Source organism: Globicephala melas, chromosome 3 (assembly GCF_963455315.2).
Source record: "Globicephala melas chromosome 3, mGloMel1.2, whole genome shotgun sequence".
NCBI classification, from domain to species: domain Eukaryota; kingdom Metazoa; phylum Chordata; class Mammalia; order Artiodactyla; family Delphinidae; genus Globicephala; species Globicephala melas.
The window spans coordinates 38,174,763-38,196,835 of NC_083316.1; the positions used below are offsets into that span (position 1 = coordinate 38,174,763).

General features: G+C 39.9%; 1 protein-coding gene across 1 annotated transcript in view; it reads left to right on the forward strand.

Moving 5' to 3' along the window:
* Window positions 1–543: 543 nt before the first annotated feature.
* PARP8 (poly(ADP-ribose) polymerase family member 8) overlaps window positions 544–22,073 on the forward strand; it is a 182,310-nt gene continuing 160,780 nt past the window's right edge. The window contains exons 1-3 of the mRNA XM_030881971.3: window positions 544–882; window positions 969–1,070; window positions 2,023–2,077. Of these exons, the coding sequence (XP_030737831.2) occupies window positions 780–882; window positions 969–1,070; window positions 2,023–2,077 (260 nt within the window). The 5' untranslated portion in view covers window positions 544–779. The remainder of the gene's footprint in view (window positions 883–968; window positions 1,071–2,022; window positions 2,078–22,073) is intronic.

A 22,073-nucleotide genomic window follows, 5' to 3' on the forward strand; every position in this document is an offset into this window, starting at 1 on the left:
TCCTAAACGGCGCTCCAAAGGGACTGAACTACTTCCATCCGGGAGAAAAAGACTCTGGCAGGCAGGGCACGGGAGGGTGTACGTCTGGAGGCAATTCAAGGCTTTTTCCATCTTGCCTGATGTGGCAACAAGGAAAGATTTGTTCGTTTTATTTATTTATTTTCCATTTTGAACGCTTTTGCTTTTCCCTTCTTCCCCCCTCCCAGCCACTCGGGTTTGGGTTTTCCATATGACTCATAATTCCTTCCGAAAGTGGAGTCGAATTCATAAAAGTGGTGGTGCGCGGGGGGGGGGGGAGGGGGGAGGGGCTGGGAGCCCCAGGGAGTCTTCACTACCGACATTCCCAGCCCCCGGCGCGAGCGGCGGCCGGGCTGGGGAATCCAGCCTGCGCTCGGATGGCGGATACTATCAGAGCCCCGGCGGCCGGGACCGGGTGACTTCGCGGCGGGCGCGGGAGGGTCTGCGGCGGGCGACGCTGCAGCAGCCTCGGCACGGTCGCCGCGCCCCCGGGCGGGAGTGTGCGCGGGTGTGGAAGGCCGGCGTGCGGGCCGCGAGGGGTGTGCGCGCGTGAGGCGGAGCGGGGCTCGCCCCTCGCCGGCGCCCGCCGCCCCGCGGGCGATCGCTCTCTCGCCGTCTCCGGGACCCCCGGACCCCCACGGCCTTTGGTCCGGGCGGGGGAGGGAGAAAGTGAGACTCTGTGTCATCATCATCCATTGTGAGGAGGGGAAGAAATTGGAATCCAGCAGCGGCGAGCAGCAGCTGGGCGGTCACATCTGGGAATGCAAAGCCGACCTCCCCCCCCTCCTCCTCCACCACCTCCTCCTCTCTCACCCAGGATCACTTCCGAAACCACTTCGCCTTCAGCCCCTGCCTCGGCCAGAGGTTTCATTTTTAACTGAATATTTACGAAAGCTGGAAGCGTGCGAGGGGGTGGGGTGGGGTGGAAATAGCGGCTGCTTCTTTTCCAGGGATTTATTTAATGGGGATGTGTTCAAGGCAAGAGCGAATTCAGAAGGATATCGACGTCGTGATCCAGAAGTCCAGAGCTGAGAAGGACTGCCTGTTTGCAGGTGAGTTCTCGCCTTTCCAGAGCCTCGGACCCAGCGCCAGCTTCCTCTGCCTGCCCGTCACCCCCTTTTCCCAGTTTTCTGGCCGCGACGTGTGTGGCTGGGGATAGGGGGTGGGTTGCACGTTCTCATTCCCGGGGTCATTTGGCAACAGCTGCGGGAGCGGGAGCCAAAAGGGGGAGGGGGTGCCAGCCTCTCCCCTTCTCCCCTCCCCCCTCTGGGGCGGCCACTAGCTTTGGGGGCAGAACCCTGATGGCCCGAGCGGGGGTCTAGGCGGGGGAGCCTTGCATTGTATTTTTAGTCCCCGGTGAACGCCCGGAGCGTCCGAGCCCGCCTCCGGGGTTTCAGCAGCAGCGACCCAGGCAGCGGGTTGGACTCGCCGGGTTTGCGCAATGGGCAGAGCAGCGGCGGCGGCTGCCGGGAATGGAGCCCGCTGCGCTGCGCGGCGGTGGCCGGCTGCGCCCGGCACCGAGGCCCCCCGTGGGGCAGCGCTGGGCCGATCTCCCGCCCCTTCTGCTCCCTCTAGTACCTCCGACTGGCAGTGCGATGCCCCGGAAAGAAAAGGGATTCCCGAGGTTCCGAGGCGCGCGCCGCCCCTGCCTGGGGGTCGCCTTTCGTCCATTTTGCTACCCCGGGAGAGGGACTGGATTTTGCTTTCGCAGCCGCGACCTCGGCTGGGGCCGCTTCCGGCGGTCCGGACCGGGAAATTCCCGCCGTTGCCATGGCACCCGGCACTTGTTGCGGGGGGCGGCCTCCCGCGGCACCCGGCACGGGGTGCGCGGCATCCCCTCCCGCACCACTCGGAGAGCGGACCTAGGGGCTCTCCAGCTCTGGCCTCCCGCCCTGCCCCGCCCCGCCAGGTTTCCCTTCGGCTCCATCAAATAGGGGGCCCGAGCCATGACCGGGGTTAAAAATCCACTCCAGGGGTAGCTTTTAACAAGACTTTTCGTTTCAGATTTCAGATACTCAGACTCCACCTTTACTTTCACCTACGTTGGCGGCCCCAAAAGGTACTTATGTGTAGAGTTGCTTCATTTCCTGTTCACAGGCTTGTGTTTCCTTTGTTCTTAGCGTGTTCCGTGTTCCGGTATTTTTTCTTCTTATTCTTATTCTTATTCTCTTGTTGTCTTTTAGCCACGTCCCAAGCCTGAGGTCCCTCGATTTTAAATAGCAGAGGGGAAAGAAATATGTTTGATTCAAGTGTTTCTAAGATCACGCCACGGGCTATGAACAGAGCTCTCACACTCTTCGTGTTAAAGCTGTTCTACAGTAGTAGCTAGCTCTTGAGGCTTTAGGGGTTGACATAGGCGAGTGCAAAACCTGAATACTGGGCATAAGACATAACATGTCACAGAATAGTTTGATCACATGTGGTGATTCTTCTGGTGAGCTGGGGCTGCATGTTTCCATGTTTTCTGAAGGTTGACATAAACGTGCAGTGTGCCAATTCTCCATGCTTTTTTTTTTTTTTTAAGGAGTCCTATTTTGGTGTTCATAGTTGGAAAGAATTTGGGAGTTATATGTAGCTGGAGTGTATAACTTCTTTCTTGAAGAGGAAGAATGAGAGGTGCATATATTAATACTAAGTTGTCAACAGTATGAAAGAAGCCCAAATCCAATTTTGTGTTTAAAGAATTAGAGATGAAATGAAAAGTAATCGTTAAAATATGCTTTGCTGTCTTCACTTGTTGAGGTAGAATTTTCTCCCTGTTAGCCCTTTGGGGACACAGTGGTTTAAAAGAGCAGTGGCCACATATGAGAACTGTCAGAGTTTTAACCTTGCTGTTCGGACTTGACATTCACTACCATTTGATCATATTCCAAAATATGTCTTAGCTAATGGAAACATTTATGAACATATAAATTGCAAAAGAAGCTTTCTTCTGTAAATACATTTTTTACAAGCTTGAAATTGTTACGAATCTTAAAAATGCTTAGGATCTGTGTTGCAATGTACATCTCAAAAAAGCTTTCATTGAAATAGTTATTCAGGTTTCCCATATGCACAGTACACCTAAGTGTCAGGATTGGTATATTGATTTGATTTACTCGTTGAAAATATAACATATGGACTTATTGGGGGAGAATAAAATTACAGTATTTCTCAATTTCCTATAGTACCATCATTTTTGAATAAAAAGAATCAATTAGAAGAGATTCAACTAAATTAACGCTGCTCCTACACTTGCTATCCAGAGAATGTTGGTGTATGACTAATAATCTCTAGAGTTGTTTTAATAGTTAAAATACGCTGTGTGGCCCACTGAAAACATTCCCCATGCAGTCAGGTTGATACCTGCTTGAGTTGTCTGTTTCACAGTTGTGGTTCATCTCATGAGAGGTGCAGACTGGGAAAGCCCTGGGTAGGCTTTTTAACTAACTAGCTTTACTATTTCCAATAAGATAGTAGAGTTGTTTTGGCCTCAGTTTACTTGTCTGTACAAGGGAAAGCCCTGGGTAGGCTTTTTAACTAACTAGCTTTACTATTTCCAATAAGATAGTAGAGTTGTTTTGGCCACAGTTTACTTATCTGCACAAGGAGGGGGTGAACCTTACACTTAATCTCCAAGATCTGTTAGATACTGCACTAAGATTGTTTATCAGCAAATTACTGAACTAGTGTCCACACAGCTCCAGGAGCAAGGCCTGGAGGTTGGGATGAATAATTAACTAATTGAGATAACGTCAGTTTTCACTGTAGGAACAAGTTTCCTTTTCTATGTTATCCTACTAAGAGATAGTTTTTTCCTTTGGTTTCTGATTTAAATAATGGGGAACTTGCATATCTAACGTGGAACAGTCTGCTTTTTAAAGATGTGTTGTGAATTGTTGATGTGATTGCTTTGTCTTCCCAAAAGCTTGTTCTATAAACCAATATATGAAAGATTGTTTTGGTACAGTAATAATAGTACCCTTAATGATTATCCCTTTATGGGTTTGTAGCTAATGGCAGAAAATAAATTTTCCGAAAGAAAAAATATTGTTTTCATGAACTACATTATCTACATTAGAATCTGATATTTATTATGTATTTCTCATTGCTGTGTGTCAGACGGGCATTTAAAAATCAAATAATCCTCCTCTGTTTTGATTTAATATGCTTAACAACTTGTAATATTCAATTAATAGTGTCATGTCGGGAAAACTAGACTTATTTCCAGATTAAAGGAAGGTGGGGATCTTATGGAGAAATAGTACATGTTTATCTTGAATTATATTGTACTATCATTTCATCTAAACCATTGAAAACATTTATTTTTGAGAAATGATTTCAAGAATAATTTTCAATTCAAGTTGTAGATAAAACAATCTGCTCTTTTGTGTCTGACACTCTCCAAGAACAATTACACTTTGTTCTAGGACAAAAGTTGATCTTACATGTTACCCTTCAAAAAAAGAAATAATATTGAGAATTTTTTTTAAATGTAAATTTATTTGTGTTTCTGTGGATAAGAGGAAATGCCAAGAGGCCACTGTGTCAGGACTGGCTGCTGTCCTAGTATATTGGCCTGTCATTCAGAGATTGTGAGAGGGGCAGAGTTCCTTTCGCCATTTGCTCTCCTACCTGGGTGGACTTCAGGTGAGGATTGAGGGGGAGCAGACGGTCAGCTGGAAGAGTGGGTTCACTTAGTTCTCCCTCATGGGAAGGTTCATGGAATTATTATTATCCTCAGCTTTGGATTGGATTTGCAAACTGAGGCTCAGAGAGTTTAGAAAACATGCTCAGATTTACTCAGTTACTGATGAAGCTGCCATATGAACCCTGTTATGCCACACTTCTGAGACCTGTGCTCCTTCCTCTACACTAGTGTTCCCAACCTCTTTGAGACCTCTTTGAGACACTCGAACATCAAAAATATTATGCAGATGTTTACGTGAGAGCTGTAGTGTTAGTGTCATTTGATTGAGAAATAATGAGAAAAGTGTTAAATGTTAAGAATTGATGGGCTTCCCTGGTGGCGCAGTGGTTGAGAGTCCGCCTGCTGATGCGTGACCCGGTCTGGGAAGATCCCACATGCCGCGGAGCGGCTGGTCCCGTGAGCCATGGCCACTGAGCCTGCGCGTCCGGAGCCTGTGCTCCGCAACGGGAGAGGCCACAACAGTGAGAGGACCGCGTACCGCAAAAAAAAAAAAAAAAAAGAATTGGTAATACCATCTACATATGCTTGAAAACTTGTGTTATATATAGGGCAAGATTGACTCATTGTAGCAATGGTCCTTATAATGCTTCTGACTCCTGGGCTTCTTGGAAGAACTCCACAGTCATCAGTATTCCAGGGCCTGCTGTAGGCTCCTACCGAATGCTGCCCCCCATTTCAGGGGTGTGCTAAGAACTATAAAACTGGAAGCCTCAACTGTATACAATTTGTAAGTTTATGCAAAAGTCATTCCTTCCTTGTACTTTGTCATGCTGTGATCTCCTGCCTCCTTCTTTCTCCTTTTTTGGTTGGCAGTAAACTCCTTTCAGACCACTAAGGTTTGGGGTTATGGTCCTTCATCTCACTTGCAGTCAGTTGTGCAGTTAGTGGTAGAAGAAACAGAAGGGATAAAGTGGGTGGTGACAGCTACTGAGAGGCTGGGGAAGCAGGCTGAGTGTCTGGGGCCAGGAGTTAACAAAGAGAGCAGGGAGAGAGCCCCACATGAGCCTGGCTGTGGACCCCTGTGGGATTCCCTGATTGTGAGCTTTTAGCAAGAAAAGTATTGTGAAGATATAATTGAAGTTTTAAGTGTAGATTGTTAAAAAAAAGGAAAAAAGATAAGCCAAAAAGAAGAAACTTTTAAAAAACATGATTTCTCCATCTTCTATTAATATATTAGAATTTATTCTTTCAGAATTTTTATGTCTATATGCATATAAAATGTATGTATCCAAAGACGGTATTATACTCTTGAGACCTCAAGAGTTTTTCACCTAAGAATATGACATGAATGTCTTTCCTTTAGAAAGAATATGAAAATAAAGAAATGTTTATTGAATTAGGATTTTTCCAGTCAAGGAGTGTGCATGATAAGAAATCTAAAATTTATATTAGAAATTATTAATAAATTAGAAATTTAGTATTTAGTGGAATGTTCAGAGTTGCCTGTAAATGTACAAACTGTACTGTATGAATAGACACTTTTTCATGTGGTCATGGGTAGATTGACATCTTTGAAGTGCACTCTTCTCTTTTAGGAGTTTCTGTCCACATAACTGTTTGTGTGACACTAACAGTAGTACTCCACAATCTCTCAAATCACGTGCTACCTCCTCTTTCTCCTGGGCCTTTGCACACCCATCCACATCCTACCCTCCCACCTCTCCCACCTCTCAACCCTAGTCAGCTTTCCTTGTCGAGATCTTTGCTAACCCAAATTCCCCTCTGAGAAGCCTTTCCTGGCATCCTCTACCCTGTTTGATTTTGTTAGGTGTTTCTAAAATCATGTCACATTGTATTGTTAGCTACTGTTTACTTGATCATCTGTCTGGCCATAAGCCTCTCTGAGGCAGGGTCTGTCTTATTCATTGCAATTTGCCCAGCCCTTCGTGCACTGCCTAGTACTATATATTTTCTCAGTAAGTAGATGTTGAATGAATCACTAAATGAATGCTAAAAGGGCTTCTGGCAGGTGAAAAACAATTTCCTAACCCAAATGACCAGGTGTAGAGATACCCAAATAGTTCAAAAAGCCCCCAATCTGGTGACGTCACTTGGACTGGAATTTCTTATGAATCCAGAAGTTGCTTACCCAAGTTATGAGCCCCGTTCTCTGCCCTGTTCAAATGCTTTCAGGAGACAGATAATGCAATTGCTTAGGATAATAGAGAGTTACAAGGACTGTGGTACACTGGAGAGTTTGGTTTCTAAAAGTATTTAATTCAGTTAAAAAAATCAGCACCACTCTGGTGATCAAGCACATCTTCTGGGGACCCTAACCCACCTGGACTCCCAGTGTTTAATTCCTTACTCATGGAATGCTATGGAAAGAGCAAATCTACTTGATTGCCAAAGTGCATCTGTTTTCTTTTGATTTTCTTAGAAAGGAGGCATGTACCTGCGTGCAGGAGTTGGGGAACTGGGAGGGTGGAGAAGTAATTCCATCATCTCCAAAAGATTCATCAGTTTTCATTATGAAAGAAGTACATGCTTATTCTAAAATCTTGAAATATGTAATTATTTTGAAACCATCAAGTGCCCCTGAAGGTGTCAGAATGAAAAGAAGGATCTTTTTTTTTTTTAAATAATTAGGATGCTCCTGTTAGAAATGGGGACTTGTTTTCCATAATTTTTGGTTATACCAATTATTATTCAAAATGATGATTTTTTAAAAAAAGTGTGTGCCCTGGAGCCCTAGGAACCTACCTTAGAAGTTTGGGGTGACCGGTGGAAGGGCGTGTGAAGGAAGCTGAATGTGTGAGAGCCAGGCTTTCACATCCCTTTGTAAATCACAGCTGCTCTAGCTCTTTTCTGTTCCGTATAACATTTTCTTTGAAAAACGTTTCATTGGTAAATGAGTTTTAAAATCATTGACCTAAAATAACCACCAATTTAATACAAGTGTAACGTTATTGAAGCTTATATAGTAAAAACATATTTAAACTCCATTTATTTCATGGATTAAAATAATACTACTAATCATATTTATGGGCATAACCTCTGCTATGCTTTTTGCCTACCTTACATCCTGTATTTGCAACAGAGAAGACCAGTAGGTATTTTGTCAGCTGTTTTACATTTTATAGCTAAAGAAACTGAGGCTTGGGTAGTTTAAATAACAGAGTTAGTAAGAAGCAGAATAGGGATATATTGCAGAGTAAGTCAGTGTTTTTGTGAGGTTTTAAGGGGCATTGATTGAACTGGCAAGACTAGAATAGTAGGGAATGTTTGAGCCTAGGAAGGATTGCTATTGCTAGTGGAATGTCTGCCAGGGGCAGACATCTCTTTCCATAGCATTCCATGAAAATCTACTGCTTGGCAGGGGAAGTGCCCAAGCCCAGTGCTAAGCATTAATAGTAGGAAACTTATGTACATTCGCTGTGGAATCCTTATGCAGATATCTGGCCGACCCATTTAAATTCCCCATCATTTCTTTCTGCAGCATTGGGTGAAAAAAATGAATAAAAGTGAAATTTCATCAGCCTTAAGATATTTTGTAATTCTCTGCACACGTTGGCTTTTGGATGGATATTGTGCTATAGTAGATAAGTATTGCTTTAAAACAGCTGCCACTGACTTTGTATGGAATTTTAATCAAGTTATTGATATATAATCTTTCTTTTTTTCATTCTCTAAATTTCTGAAATCCTATCTTCCATGTACCCCCAGGAAAGACTAATCAGGAATATGTTTTTATTAATAAGGCTTGTCATTCCTATTTTATTGTGTCATACTTTAGGTTTTCTGTTCAGTCATCTCACTTAAATGCTGGGTACTTCAACCCAACACATGAAACAAATCATCATTTCCTCCTTAAAAGAAGCTTCTCTTCCCAGCCCTTCCTTGGGCGCTATCACATCAGTTGAGCCTGGCATGGGGAACCACGGTCTCAGGTTTCATGTATCCCACCATCCTCTTTGCCTCCTAAGCTCCACCAGCTCTTCCTTTGCAATCTTGGTTGGCACCTTCATCCCTCCCCATGTTTACACTTGGTCTGGGCCCTGATCACCTTGACTTAGGTCAATCACTTTAACCAAGTGCTTTAAAATACTTGATTAACAGCTACTCACCAATCCAGTTCATTTATTCTTGAATTCTTTAAGCATGAATTTAATCATAGCATTTACATGCTCAGAAGCTTTCAAATGCAACCAAAGTTTATTCCGTACCAAATTTAGTCCCCCTTCTTGGCTTTCAAGAGCCAACTTCCCCATCCATTCATATATTTCTCAGCCTTCTAAACACTGACTCACTACTATTTGTTTATTGACCTCATCTCTCCACTCAACAGCAGTTTGTATTCACTTAGTGCATTAAACATATACAGCAGCTGTTCAAGGTTTATCGATTGTAACGTGTTGCTTAATATTCTTGGTTTGGCTATCAAGATCATGTTTTTTATTATCACGAAGACTGGTTCATTTAATCTTTCTGTGACCCCAAGTAGCAACTCCGTGAAAATGTATAATGTATTCACATACAAGAAGAGGATAGAGTGAGGCCCTGAGTGGAACAAGGTGAGACTGAGAAGACAAGATGAAATCTGAGGAGGGTGGGATTAGGCTATAAACAGATTAGTCCCAATCCATTACACAATAACAGCAACAGCAGGTCTCAAGTGTAGTTTATTTGCATATCGGTGACATCCTGTTTGTGGCTGACACCTTCTCAATATTAAATGGAGGATGCAGATTTTCCAGTGTTAAATTTAAAAGGGAGACATCCACTTAAGTCTTTGTGCAGTCAGATCAATTTTCCTTAAACCGAAATTAGCAAACAAGATGGTTTCTTTCTGAACATTTTGAAATGTAGGTTGGAAAGACCTTCCCAATGGCCTGAAAATGTTCTTAGGATTTGTCAACCAACTCTGAAGTGCTGTAGTTATTTGGATTTTCATCATCCTTTTGTTTATAAAGCAAATACAGGTTGTTATTATCCAAGAATCGTTTGTAGATTATTTACTGTATTTGAAGTATAGAATTGAGCCAGAGACTAATAGAACGACTTTACATTCGTTAGGCTTTCACATCTGTGCAGAAAAAAGTTCAGGCAAAATTGTAAAACAACAAACCAAAAATACTATTAAGGATAGAGCTGTGTAAAAGAAACAGTAAGTCAAATAAAATGTCACACACAAGAAATCAATACTCTGTTTAAAGACTAGAACTATTTTAGCAGAGTGCCCAGAATATAGTATTTCCCAATATTTCTTAAATGATAGTAATATTTTTCTTAAATGCTATGTGATAGTATTTCCCAAACTGTTTAATTAGATGTTAGGTATGTGGCCAAATAATGACTGGGAAATGATTAGTTAAATAATATTGAACAATTTTAATGGTTGTCTTTTTAGAGACTTTTATATGTTACTGTGCATTATGCATACCCAAGAGGTGAATGAAGCATTCAGGGTTTTTCAGACTTATTTGATTACAGATCTGGAACATCTCGAGAGAGTCATTTTGTGGAAAACACTTTGGTAAACGCTGTCTTATTCATTAAAAATAGTTTTTGAGCAAACAACAGCATAATATAAATGGAAATTGCCGATTCACATTGAGCCCCGAAGAATTTATTTTAAGTAAGTTTTGCAGACCTTGCTTTATGACAGTTAAAGGCACTTGGCATTTCATGCCACCAACATTTCCACATGAGGACTTATCTTTCTGGGTCTCTCACTCCCTCCTCAGTTGTATTGAAGTCACTCATGATGAGGGTTCTCAACTATTCTTCGTTATCAAAGCACCCAAGTTAGCAGGACCCTGTTTGGCACATGATTAGAAGTTAGCTTCATAAAGAAGTATTAGAGATAATGGTTCTGTGTAGCAGAAGGATTCATTATGTCCTCTTAAATTCTGCCACTGTAACTGCAGTAGAGCTTCTTAGTGGGCCATCTTTGTTGGAGTATATACTGTGGGAGAAGTTGGTGGCGAGAGAAATCTAGAATTTATCTAAATGTTTCATTTCTTTGACAAATTACATTTAAAAAAATCAATGTGGTTATCTATTTTGTAAACTCATTTTCCTCCCAGTGACCACATAAGAAAATTACTTGAAGGAGTTTTACAGCATTTCTCAGAATGTTTTCAACATTAGTCAGGAAGCTAACTCCCTCTTTAGACAGTGTCAGTCGTTAAACTTTAGGCAGCCACACGTTTCTTTTGGTAACACATGAATAGAGGCTGAATCATCTGCTTTACAGCGCACTCCTGGGGACACAGGGTCAGGTCTGTATTTAAAAGGATTCGTGTTAACAGTTGATGTTTTGTCTATACGAACATTTTTGTGATTCAGGAGAACCAGTGGAACCTCACACGTACCAAGATCTGCTTAGTTCTAGGTTTCTCATTTGGAAGTCAGTGTGCAAAGTCTTAACAGTGAATTTGTGATTGTGATAATACATTTGTCCATCTACATGTATTTGTGTCATTGATCTTCTTCAGAACAAAGTCTTCGATATTGGCATGCGGGAGACCTAAGCAGAAGGCTAAAATCTGCTTCATGGATAAAAGCTGATGCAGTCATCCTTTCTCATTAAAATGCACCACAGCTAGATATGCAGCAGCAAAAAAAAAAAAAGGCCCTCCAGCTGAAAAGCAGTCATTGCTTTATTACTACTACAGAATTTGATATGATTTCTCTAGTGATTGGTCATATTCATTTTTAGCTAACTAAGAAAGAAGTTTGAATAATTCACTGCAAGCCACATTCTTTCTTGATTCTTTTTGGATCAGTCCATCCTTATGAGAAAACCAGCCTAGAATGGTAATTTCAGTGAATTTCGATTAAGCGATTTCAATCAGAGTTGCATATTCTTGGCTGAATTTGACCCCCCATTGATGAAACTTTGGTCAAGAAAGATTTTAGACTTAATTTTTTGAAATTATACTAGTTTGATTTCATATGAGCTTTCTGTGTTGACTTCCTATGTCATTAATTTAAAATTTCCAGTATTCTCAATTCTTTTTTTTTTAAATAAAAAATTTATCTATTTATTTTTGGCCGCATTGGGTCTTCGTTGCTGCACGCGGGCTTTCTCAAGTTGCGGCGAGAGGGGGCTACTCTTCCTTGCGGTGCCCGGGCTTCTCACTGCAGTGGCTTCTTGTTGCAGAGCATGGGGCTCTAGGCGTGTGGGCTTCAGTAGTTGTGGCAGGCAGGCTCAGTAGCTGTGGCTCGCGGGCTCTAGAGCTCAGACTCAGTAGTTGTGGCACAGGGCTTAGTTGCTCCGTGGCATGTGGGATCTTCCCGGACCAGGGCTCGAGCCCGTGTCCCCTGCATTGGCAGGCGGATTCTTAACCACTGCGCCATCAGGGAAGTCCAGTATTCTCAATCCTTGATGTCCAATATGTACAAAATTCTTCCTAACCAAAAGTAATTGGTGGGGAAAAATCTACTTAGGGCAATAGTTTCCTAAAGGGGTATTTTTTCAAAACAGAGAAATGTTGACATTTTCAGCCTTTAAGTTATATTCTGGGAAATGTTACATTTCAAAGGTACTTTGAAATCAGAATTCAGGAGCTTAACACTACACAGCTATTAGAATGGCCAAATTCCGGAACACTGGAAGCACCAGATGCTGGCAGGGATGTGGAGCAACAGGAGTTCCTGGCGGGGAGGCAAGGTGTAGGTCCGGTCACTTTGGAAGACAGTTTGGACACTTTCCAATAAAACTAAACCTACTCTTACCTGTGATCCAGCAATCACACTCCTTGGTAGTTACACAAAAGAGTTGAAAACTGAATGTCCACACAGAAACCTGCACATGATGTTTATAGCGGTTTTACTCAAAATTGCCCAAACCTGGATGCCACCAACATGTCCTTCATGTTGGTGGATGGATAAGTCATCTGTGGTACATCCAGACAATAGTGGAATATTTTTCAGCACTAAAAAGGAACTAGCTATCAGGCCATGAAAAGACATGGAGGAACCTTAAATGCATGTTGCTAAGTAAAAGAGGCCAATCTGAAGGGCTACACATTCTATTGTTCCAACTATGTGAGTTCTGGAAGTGGCACAACTACAGAGACCGTGAAAAGATCAGTGGTTGCCAGGGGTTAACAGGGAAGGAAGGGCTAAATAGGCAGAACAGAGAATTTTTAGGGTATTGAAACTGTTCCGTGTGATACTATAATGGTAGATACATGTCATTTTACATTTGTGTAAATCCATAAAATGTACAACACCAAGAGTGAACCTTAAAGTAAACTACAGACTCTGGGTGATAATGATGTGTCGCTGTAGGTTCATCATTATTAATAAATGTATCCCTCTGGTGGGGAAAGTTGGTGATAGGGGAGCCTATGCTTGCGGGGAGGATAGAGGGAGCAAACGGGAAATCTCTATATTCTGCTCAATTTTGCTGTGAACCTAAAACCACTCTAAAAGATAAAGTCCATTTAAAAAATTAGCCAGAAAAAAGAGGCAGGTGCTTGCCAAGGCTTTTCCAACTTAAGATTCATATCTATAGAAAGCAATCTACAGATTCAATGCAATCCCTATCAAACTACCACTGGCATTTTTCACAGAACTAGAACAAAAAAGTTCACAATTTGTATGGAAACACAAAAGACCCCGAATAGCCAAAGCAATCTTGAGAACGAAAAACAGAACTGGAGGAACCAGGCTCCCTGACTTCAGACTATACTACAAAGCTACAGTAATCAAGACAGTATGGTACTGGCACAAAAACAGAAATATAGATCAATGGAACAGGATAGAAAGCCCAGAGATAAACCCACCCACATATGGTCACCTTATCTTTGATAAAGGAAGCAGGAATGTACAGTGGAGAAAGGACAGCTTCTTCAATAAGTGATGCTGGGAAAATTGGACAGGTACATGTAAAAGTATGAGATTAGATCACTCCCTAACACCATACACAAAAATAAGCTCAAAATGGATTAAAGACCTAAATGTAAGGCCAGAAACCATCAAAGTCTTAGAGGAAAACATAGGCAGAACACTCTATGACATAAATCACAGCAAGATCCTTTTTGACCCACCTCCTAGAGAAATGGAAATAAAACCAAAAATAAACAAATGGGACCTAATGAAACTTAAAAGCTTTTACACAGCAAAGGAAACCATTAAGAAGATGAAAAGACAGCCCTCAGAATGGGAGAAAATATTTGCAAATGAAGCAACTGACAAAGGATTAATCTCCAAAATTTATAAGCAGCTCATGCAGCTCAATAACAAAAAAACAAACAACCCAATCCAAAAATGGGCAGAAGACCTAAATAAACATTTCTCCAAAGAAGATATATGGACTGCCAACAAACACACGAAAGAATGCTCAACATCATTAATCATTAGAGAAATGCAAATCAAAACTACAATGAGATATCATCTCACACCAGTCAGAATGGCCATCATCAAAAAATCTAGAAATAATAAATGCTGGAGAGGGTGTGGAGAAAAGGGAACCCTCTTGCACTGCTGGTGGGAATGTGAATTGGTACAGCCACTATGGAGAACAGTATGGAGGTTCCTTAAAAAACTACAAATAGAACTATCATATGACCCAGCAGTCCCACTACTGGGCATATACCCTGAGAAAACCATAATTCAAAAAGAGTCATGTACCAAAATGTTCATTGCAGCTCTATTTACAATAGCCCGGAGATGGAAACAACCTAAGTGTCCATCATTGGATGAATGGATAAAGAAGATGTGGCACATATATACAATGGAATATTACTCAGCCATAAAACGAAACAAAATTGAGCTATTTGTAATGAGGTGGATGGACCTGGAGTCTGTCATACAGAGTGAAGTAAGAGAGAGACAGGTACCGTATGCTAACACATATATATGGAATTTAAGAAAAAAAAATGTCATGAAGAACCTAGGGGTAAGACAGGAATAAAGACACAGATCTGTTAGAGAATGGACTTGAGGATATGTGGAGGGGGAAGGGTAAGCTGTGACAAAGCGCGAGAGAGGCATGGACATATATACACTACCAAACGTAAGGTAGCTAGCTAGTGGGAAGCAGCCGCATGGCACAGGGAGATCAGCTCAGTGCTTTGTGACCATCTGGAGGGGTGGGATAGGGAGGGTGGGAGGGAGGGAGATGCAGGAGGGAGGGAGATGCAGGAGGGAGGAGATATGGGGACATATGTATATGTATAACTGATTCACTTTGTTATAAAGCAGAAACTAACACACCATTGTAAAGCAATTATACTCCAATAAAGATGTAAAAAAAAAAAAAGTTTCAGGATTTCTTTTCACATTACACAGGCATATAAATTTAAATCAGGAAAGTATAACATTAGCTATTTTGTTTTATTAAATAAGAGTGTCTTGGCACAAAACTAAAATGGGTAATCTGTATTATGGTTTTAGCATTTAGCTAATTATGTAAAAGAAAAATCACAATTTTAAATTAGAAATTTATAAGTATTATTCAAATACAGAACATAAAACTGTACTAAACAATAAGTATTTCGTATTCCAAGAAATATCAGTAACTATACAAAAATTCTATGCCTCCAGAATTTTAGTCACCACGGAAACACAATATTTAGTAATGCCAGTGCACTTCTCAAATAAAACCAAGTAGGACTTTGTGCTATCAGATATTTCTGTGGCTGAATACTGAACTTAAGCATAAAATATATTTGAAATATTTCTCTCTTGTACACACACGTACACGCATACGCACAAACCTGCAAAACATTGAAATGACAGTGCATTTTAAGCTTCCCCCCTCAACATACAAAGATAACGTTCTGAAGTACACTTGTACATGTTAAGAAAATAATGTATCTATTTCTTTCCCTCACACACACACATCCCCATATGGTTTTCAAAGATGGGAAGCACTGAGAATTACCCTGAAAAAATTTTTTAAGGGTGGAGGGATAGGTAGGCAAGGAACATCATGTAATTTTTAAAAGTGCCGGTACCATATTACTGCTTTTAGAACCACCACAGACATACATAAAATTCTTAATGAATGTAAGTTGGACAGTGTTTACAAATTAATTATAGTCTAAATAATTTTCAAGGATTATGAAATTGTATTTTATATTTTCCAAAGAAAATATTGCAAATGTAGGTTAACTTATAAGATTATTTTAACAGTTCTTTATAGCCTGTAACATTACAGCATGGTATAGCAGAATTGATTCAGATTCTTTTAACCAACCAGTCAAATGGCTTAACCTCTCTGAGTCTGGATTCTGTCGTCTGTGAAATGGCAGTAGTTACATTGCAGGGTTTTCAGGATTGAACTAGAGAACATGTTTGGAAGGGGTCTTGAAGACTGAAGGAATCACAGGACTCAGAAAGCTGTTAAACTCACTGTTATATTTTATCATAACAAAAAAATACAGATTAAAATCAGCAAACGGCAAAGGCGTATTGGGCAAAGTCCAGGAGACACTGGCACAAATTTCCAAGTGTCTGGTCAGTAGAGTCACATGGACGTACTTCGTTTTCCCTGCAGTGACTGGTGATAACACATGCAGAGTGTTGCCAACCAGGGAAGCTCCCCGAGCCTTGGTGTCCAGGGCTTTCATTAGGGGTCAGTCACAGCTGTACTGCACTTTTATGACTGACCTCAGCTACTCAGACTCCAGCCACAGAACAAAAAAAACAGGTGTTTACCATAAATCACAGTTGTTAGCACAACTATCTGAGCAAATCCAAGACCATAGGCCTAGAAAAACACCCTTATCAGGCAGAATATTCCAAGGGCTCAGAGCTCATTTCCTAGGAACTGGCCAAGGGCCTGTCTCAAAGACAGACCTTTCTTGGGAATGTGCAGGGTTTGAACATCCAAGGCCTGAGTTAATCCTTTTCTGCAGTGTCCTGCACAGGACAATACTTGTGCTGGACAATAGAGAAGGCAATACTTGATATAATTATTCATAGCACTAGCCTGACTAATTCCTGGAGTCTGGGCCCCAGGAGCAAGCAGAATAAGGGCGGAAAATGACCTTTTTTGGGTAGGACAATTGCTCTGATTGATTTGGAAGTGCAAAATGTTCTCGATTTAAAAAGGCATTAATTTGTAAGATGCACTGTCATTGAATAACAACTTCTAATAAAAACTATAGTAAGTGTACACAAATGTTAAAAAGATAGCAATAGCATATGTTCATTTGTATAATTGCATGCTATTCTTTTTTTTTTTTTCCTCAGTGTCACGAGGTCCAAGTCTAAGCCTTCGTCATTTTTAGAGTCTAAAGATCCTTCAGACTCACTTGTGGCCGCTATCAGGTCACCGCAGCATTCCAGTGATACTAATTTTCCTTCCCCAAGTTCTGGGTTCCTGATCTTCACCTATAACTTTAGAATAGTTAGGCCTTCTTTTTTTAAAAAAAATTTTGAACAATTATAGGTCTTTGTCTACATTTCTTATTTGCTTAACCTTGTAGTTTTTCCCTTTCTTTCACTGAATTATGTATTAGTGAAAATTAAGTAGTTTCTCTGGAAAATCAGCTAAAATGTGTTTTAAGGCCACCATAAGAGCCCTTCTCTTGGCAGGTCCCTCCTATTGTACCAGCCTCCCCCATCCTTAGAAAGTCTTCATATTATTCTGGTACATTTGGCAGTTCCTCCTGACGTTTCTTGCGTTGTCTGACATGTAACGACCCTCTCCGTAGGAAAAAAAAAAAATCTTTTATTTCAGGGTTATATCATAGCTTTATGCAACAGACAAGTGGTGATTCCAACGCAGCTGACGATCAAATGAGGTGAAATACTCTGTTGAGGTTAAGCTATCACTTTTGCTAACACTGGTAGGTAAATGTCACAACTTTTAAGAAGTTTCTTTTGATATAGATTTTAGAGATGACAAGTTAAAAACATGAGTTTTATAATCAAGAAAATTCAATAACCAAGCAAAGGCTTACTGAGCAAGTATATGAGATAGGCAAATACTTCCTAATTTCGGCTTCTAAATTACCCCTCACATTTTGGTCCCAAGCAGATTTCTCATTTATTCCATGTCCTTTACATGCTAGAGAAGCTGTTGGAACAGGTGACTGGAATAACTTTATACATTCTGATAGCCTGGATTGCCTCAACATTTACATGTTTAATTAAAGTATCTGATAAGTTAAATTAATTTGAAACAATATAATGAAGGGAAAGCTCTTCAGATTTTGTGAGAGAGGCTATTTTGGGACCAGATATTTACCGCTAGGCTTACTACTTCTGCCTCTTCCATTACCGTGGATCAGCGCCCCTCGTTCTTATTTTTCACAGCGCCCTCCCTCCTGCTTCACATAGCCTATGCGTTTTCTTTTTTGACAGTGACTCTCAAGGCTATTGGAGCTGCTACACCAGGCAAGGTGGGAAACGGGAGGGGTGAATGAACATAGAGGTCATTTGCAAACCATCTGTGTTCTTACTGCTCCTCCATTCACTCTGTCTGTCTGCCTCTGTCTGTGTGCATGTCTATTACAATATGTATTTTTCATGCACACATCTACAGTTTTTAAAGAGCAACTATTGTCACAGTTAAAACCGGGGGAAATTGATTTTTTTAAAGGAAATACCAATAGGCAAATAAATCAATTGATTTTTTTCCCCCTGAAACTTGCTTAAGTGTATTGATGAAACACACTCAGTAAAGAAAAACATCACTGTCTCATAAAGTATGTTTCACTTTCATATGCCTTCCATATTCCAGTAACTCAGACTTCCCCTTTCTAAGGGTTACTTTCTAAGTGATGTTGGAAGCCATGTATGTGGTAAGAGGACAGAATTACAAAATCATATTTAAATAAAAAAGTAAAATCTTGCTGTATTTGGCACAAATCCATCAGTCCTATGTCCTTTGTTAGGACCTGAGGGCATGCCTGATTTTCATAAAAGCCGTGCATTGCCATTCAAATAAACAAGCAAAAATTATTTTTGATACCCTACTGAAAAGCATATGAATAACTTAAGTGTATTAGAAATTTTGCAAATGGTTGAAATTTTATAAAATGCTGAGTTTTATATTTTTTCATGAATCAAAAAGATAGACCCTAGTTTTCTGAAAAAATAATTCACATAGATAATATCTATGTAATTATAGATAGTAATTAATTAATTAGCATAGATAATTTCCCTACTAATAGAGCATGAGTGAGTTTTAGTTCCAACTTAAAAGAATATATATTACCAGAGATATAAAAACAGAAGAATCAAATGTATCCGATCCCATTAGAAAATATTACTTTTTCTTGAAATTTTAAATGACAGGAATTTAATGACATACATAAGTCACCTCTTGTTTCATTTTAAAAAATGGTTTCAGTAAAATGCAGTTGAGCAATTGAGATTTGTTTTCCCAGTACCTATGATATTTTTTGGCTAAAAAGTAAGTGAGTTTGGCTTTGAATCCAGTTCATTTATTCTTTAAGGGCTGTTGGATCACTGACCTATGAGGCAAAAGTCATTTAATCATCCTGGATGTGGATAGTCACTTCTAAGCATTTTTTAGATCCTGTTTACTTAAAATGAGAGGGATTAGCATTGGGCACCTGAGAAGGAGGGTGAATATTCCTCTTTGATACCTAGAGCAGCAAGTTTACAGATTCATTATTCAGATTGAGAGCTTCATATAAAATTTAATTCCAATTTCAGCTACTTGTGAAGCAGTTTATTTAAAGTAAAATTAAAGTCCTTGTTTTGAAGTTATGGAGGAGACGCAAGAATCAGAACAGAGTTTCTTTCAACCTGAAGTTGCAAGTCTGTGAGTTCAAGGACTAATAAGTAAAAAAGCAAACTATGTAGTGTGATCATTAAGGGGGAACTATTCCTGTAGTTACCCAGTTGAGGAACATTCCAGTCTTGAATCTCCCACTTTCTGTCCTCTGTCTCCCCACACCCCATTCTTCTTTTTCAATTTACTTGTAATACAGTGTGATCGGAAACCAAATAACCATGCTTGTTAGAATTGTGTCAAAAATGGCACAGACTTTGTGCAGGGACCAGAGGGAACATAAGGACACGGCCTTGTGACATATTTTTTGATGGTTTAAAACCATTTTGTGTGTTTTGTTTTCTTCTGTGCTTAATCTCATGGCTATTACTGTTTCATATCCTCTGACTTAGAGCTTTGGCTACAAAGCAGTGTAAATGTTGCACATATTACCATTTGTAATATTGGCAGATGGCAGTGGATAGATAGATGGTTGGAATTTTGCTGTTTGGGCAAGGCTATGCCATTAAAAACTTGTTTTCCCAAGTATCAGTACATTCTCTACTTCTCTGAGTAGAGAAACCCAGATCTGAACTAAGCATAATTGAATACATACCAAGCGAGAGCAGGGAATAACATTCGATGCCACTTCCCTTTGCTTATATATTGTTCATTGCATTTGAATATGAATGGAAAGGTTTTCTACCAAGCATATGAAAGTAACATTTTGCTAAACTTAATTTTAATGAAATCATTTGGGCGTATTTATAGTCACTTAACATTTTCGGTTCATGTGTTCATATTAATTCTACTTGCTGGAGAGAAAGTACAGAAATGGTATTCAATGTGAACACCTCGTTACTGCAGACATGTAGAAATTTGGCATTTTTAATATCAGATGTTTTAAGTTAAAGAAAACTTGCCAGTGTCCCACAGCATAATCTATGCTTGCTTATGTCCCTTTAATCTTGCCGTTATAAAATTAAGCCTAGAGGCCTTATACGATTTAAAATTTTCAAAATTAGGTCACGTAAATGTTGTGTCAGACTTCTAATTCATAAGTAATATCCTCATGAATAGTGAAGATAGGATATATTTATATCCTACTACTTGCTTAGCTGTGGATCAGCAGAGGTGAATAGAGAACACTAACGGTACTTTGAAATGTTGGTAAACTGTTTTTCTTGATCTCTTATATACAAGTGTGATGACTTTGTTTTTCGTTCCTGAACACTGGAACATATGGTCTGGTAAGTGTGAGTACATTTGGGGAAGGCAAGAGAGAATGCTTCAAATTAGGGCTGACCTGGAAATTTGTGGATTAGGAGGGGGAGGTAGTGAAAAGGAACTTTCAAAGCAACAGAATGAATGGTAAAGAGAACGGGTTCGCAGCATTCTTGGGGATCCCAAGGATTTATCCTGAAGAGACTGAGGAGAGTTCCTGTGATTAATGTAGCAGGGGAACAAATTGAAAGCCTTCCACCTAGGAAATGATTTAAATACCCTGGTCCTATCCAGAGTGTGAATACTTTATTTACTTGGAGGAAGATGTTTTGACCCTTCTTACAGATTCCATCAATTTCAGATGTAGCAAATACATTTTCCCTTTGGCTGTTTTACAAGGACGTTGAGGATTAATTAAATTTAAAAGAAAGTAGTGCATTGAACTCCCAGGAGACAGAGGAGCTATTTATTATTTTCTCATCATTCATTCCTTATTCATTCATTTTACAAATATTTGTTGAATATCAATTGCAATGAAGACACTATACCAGGTGCTGTAACTGGGAATAAAAAGATGAATAATTAGGGTGACTTCTGCCCTCATTATGTATTGTGTTTATATTTTATTTTAAAAATTTCCATTATAATATGAGTAATTGTGCAGGGATATAACGTTGCCAGTGTCAGCAGTAGTTGATCTTTGACTAACATCACTGACACATATTTTTACTTTGTAAATTCATTTTTCTCTTCTAAATTTAGAACTGCTCTACCTTCTACTGTAAGAGAGGCACAACATAACTTCATTTTGTTTTATATTATAATCAGCGCTATATGAACTATTTTTTCTTACTAAAAAAATAAACACAAATTATAATAGGAAACCAAAATAAACCCCTTACACATTACTTCTTCCATTAAAATACATAGGTATCATTTTAGATGCCACACTGAGAATGATTTTAATCTTGTGTTCTTATTTGTGAAAATATTAGGTAGAATTTTAAAAAAGGGTCTCTAATATTCATATTCTTTAATTAGCATTAAAGAAGCATAAATTAATCCACAGTTTGAATTAAAATATATGTTAATTATCGAAGACATAAACTTAGACGTTTCCAATAAGCATTTGTAATCTATTGTAGTAGAAAAGTGCACACTATTTTCCAAAGAGGCTGGCGAAGGTTTCCTAGCTTAGATGACTTTTATAGCTCGTTGGTTCTTGAAGTTCACTGAATAATGAGTGAACAATTTTGACTACCAGCCTGAAAATGTTAATCGTTCATTTCAGTCTTAGCAAGTGAAAGTAGATAAATTTGTAACGTGTGCCTGGTTCTCTCCTTTGCATTTGAGAAGAAATAAAGACTCTCCTTCCTAAATTAGTATAGAAAAGAGGAGAATTTCTCTCCTTGATTATTTCTCAGTTTAGGTTTGTGTTTTTGGAGAAGGAAAATAGTGCTGGAATCAGTAGCCTTTGTCACTGCCAAATAACAC